The sequence below is a fragment of the Opisthorchis viverrini genome (assembly GCF_000715545.1).
Source record: "Opisthorchis viverrini unplaced genomic scaffold opera_v5_101, whole genome shotgun sequence".
Classification (NCBI taxonomy): domain Eukaryota; kingdom Metazoa; phylum Platyhelminthes; class Trematoda; order Opisthorchiida; family Opisthorchiidae; genus Opisthorchis; species Opisthorchis viverrini.
This window is the reverse complement of record NW_008751757.1, coordinates 271,177-274,206: the sequence shown is the minus strand read 5'-3', so window position 1 is coordinate 274,206 and position 3,030 is coordinate 271,177. Positions and strand designations below refer to the sequence as shown.

The window sequence follows — 3,030 nt, the reverse complement described above, 5'->3', positions numbered from 1 at the left end:
TCCCCTGTCTAGGCTTGGGTAACCTGGCAGTATCCCAGCCCTCGTGCTTCTTTCAGGTGGCATGGCAGCTAGACACAGAAAGGGTGTTACAGATGAACGATTATTATTATTATTATTATTATTATTATTATTATTATTATTATTATTATGTTCCTTAACGGAGTCAGCATGGAAATTTATGATGCCCGACAGGGTGACTCAGATTGATGGAGTCAGGAGTGAGGAATGCATGCAAAATGAGGATTCTAGAGAAAGGCAACTGCCTAAAGGCACACGGAAGTGTGTGTTTGACTGAAAACTGCGAAAAGCGTTGGATGGACACTAGGCTGTTCAACTCGTAATGTCAGTGACATTCACGGTGACCCACACATCGCCACGTGAGAGCTTGAATGGACTTCGCGAGGGATTTTCAAATTGCAATCTGGCCTTTGCCCATCTTGATTAGGCACGGAACATTTGAAACAGTAAGTTCATCCAGCTACTCTGCCAAATGGACAGGCATCTGAGGAAGCTACCAATCAAACCAACTGTTCGAAATTGGGGCGGGGGAGATATTGACAGAAGTGACCAAACATATTGCAACCTCGATCACGAGGATCAGTGCAAACACTACGGACATGAAATCTGCGGGGTCCATATTCACCGTCTAGGATCTTGCGGCCACCGGCGCATCATCATAGTAGTCCGGCTGGTGATCTTTATAGCGATTAACCCTGGAAACGTTCCACGACATCGTTAGTCATCCACTTACGTCGGCTAGATTGGGTAGATCGCGTACTCCGAATTAGGGGCACAAGATGATTGATTCACTTCATCTAGCCTCAGTTGGTGTTGTCAACAGAGCAATCACAGTACGATTTGTTTGATGGAGTATGTCGCCGAAAACAACAGTGGATCTATGCTGACCTCACTTCCTATTTTCAATCTTTGACAGCGACGATCGGCAACGGAGCCAGAGTATGTCGCGAAAACAATAGTGGATCTATGCTGACCTCACTTCCTATTTTCAATCTTTGACAGCGACGATCGGCAACGGAGCCAACTCGTCCAAAGCGGGGGATGGTAAAGTAGTGGCTGGAAGATTCTGAGTACGGGTGACCCCACCTTGACAGGGGTCATCTGGGAAACACCACCAAGTTGTGTTCTGCCTTAGTCGTGTTGGTCCACTTCTTTGCTGTTCTGAGAACCCATCAGAAGAGGACTATCCTTGGTCAGGCACCACTTATGCCATCGGCAGATGGTCACGGTAAAACCGGCTCCTAGACACGGTCAAGGACGTTCTTTTCTTCTGAACATGAAGCTTCTCTATATTGATTGATTCAGTAGTTTCCATTACACAGACTACAACAGATACGAGGGACGAAGTCTTTCTAACAAAGTGGACATTGTTTAGGAGGCTAAAACAGATTCGTTTCATTCGATGTAGAACAACGGTGGGCATAAATCACAGGACTAGTCCTTGAGAGACAATATGAATAATGAAGACGCCGGTGACAGAAAGAAAAATAACCCAGCCAGTCAGCTGTAACACCCTTTCGGTGCCTAGCTGCCATGCCACGCGAAGGAAGCACGAGGGCTTGGATATTGCCAGGTTGCCCAAGCCTAGACAGGGGAAGTCGAGAGGCGGAGGTCGGGCTCGAACCACTTGAGTCATCTCGCCCCTAGAAATGGGGATAAATGGTTCAAGTGGGAATCTGATGTGGAAAAAATGGAAGCAGTCTATGCACCAGTGAATCAGTTTCGACACACAAAACCCAAGCGGACCATGTAGTAAAGTAGATTCGGTTGAGGGGGGCTCGAGTGTGCAAAGCATTGACAAAACAGTGCTTTGTCACTTGTTTCGTTTGGGAACGCTACATTTGAAGATAACTAATACTCACCCTGTCCAGCATCTCGCGCGTGTGCATTGAAGAGATGCAGAATCGAACTCTGGAAGCCAGTAGACTAGTTGCCGGGAATCCAACGATCACGGTGCCTAATCCCAGGGCAAGACATCGACGCGAGAGGGCAACCAATTTGGCAGGCATTGAAATAATTACGGGCACAACCGGACTGTCTCGATTCCCGTAGACAATAAGACGCATCGCGTGCAAACGTGCGCGGAAATAGCGTGTATTCCAGGCTAGCTTGCGTATCCTAGTTGGAGTGGCAAGGGATCGAAAATCAATCGACGTGTATGGAATAGAAAAGCATGAGGGGTTGACGGATATTCCCACGGTAAACTAAAGACCGTCACCATGTAAGGACATCAATGATAGACATGCTATTGGGTCAGGTGCTGTTGAGGTGTGTGCTAGTAACGGTCACACTCACGACAAACGGGCGTATACAGTCATGGCTGAGTAAATTATTTAGGTGGGTGGCTCAAAAAAAAGACAAGAAAAACAGTACTGGATCGATTTCGTCTACCACTCTACTTCTAAAAGTGTCAAATCGGGTTTTGGTTGATCACCTGACGTAGTTTGTGAATGTTGCGTCACAGATCGTGGCCATCTGAACTAGCTCTCCACAGCTGGTTGTGAAGCGTGTCATCACTCGTTTCTGATTTGTCATCACAACACCTACGGGTCAATACATCTCTTCGATTACAAAACACTAGACAGGAGTTCCGACTGCGAAACTGTGGAGTCAATGACCTACGAGGCCAAAGATAAAAGTCGAGAGCAACAGGTATTGGTTCACACTCCCAGTAAGGACTACCCTCTGGGAAGGAAAACAGTGCTGTTTGTCTGAGAGTGGAAGCTCTGACGAACTGAGCAACTCAAGGACTTTATTTTGTCATCTGTTGTTTCTACATAATCAGACCATTGAGTAACTAGCGCCTTGCCGACAGCCTGCTCTCTCAACAAGATTCTAAAGGAATGTAAACCCTTTTCATAAAGGAAGCTACTCACAAGGTTGCTGAAAACTCTTCGACAGCCCACGACCGGTTTCGCCCTTCCAATTCAGGCTCATCGGGTAGGCGCCATTCGTGAGTTTCCTCTAACAGTAATCTGCGTACCAATATGGTTTTCACGGCGGACTCATCCC

The 3,030-nt window shown here is 46.9% G+C and overlaps 1 protein-coding gene across 1 annotated transcript in view; it reads right to left on the bottom strand.

The window, feature by feature from the left end:
* The window catches only part of T265_05389 (hypothetical protein), a gene marked incomplete at both ends in the record, with an annotated part of 46,505 nt that overhangs the window by 12,299 nt on the left and 31,176 nt on the right, over window positions 1-3,030 (bottom strand). Inside the window, one exon of the mRNA XM_009170387.1 lies at window positions 1,881-2,136. Within this exon, the coding sequence (XP_009168651.1) occupies window positions 1,881-2,136 (256 nt within the window). The remainder of the gene's footprint in view (window positions 1-1,880; window positions 2,137-3,030) is intronic.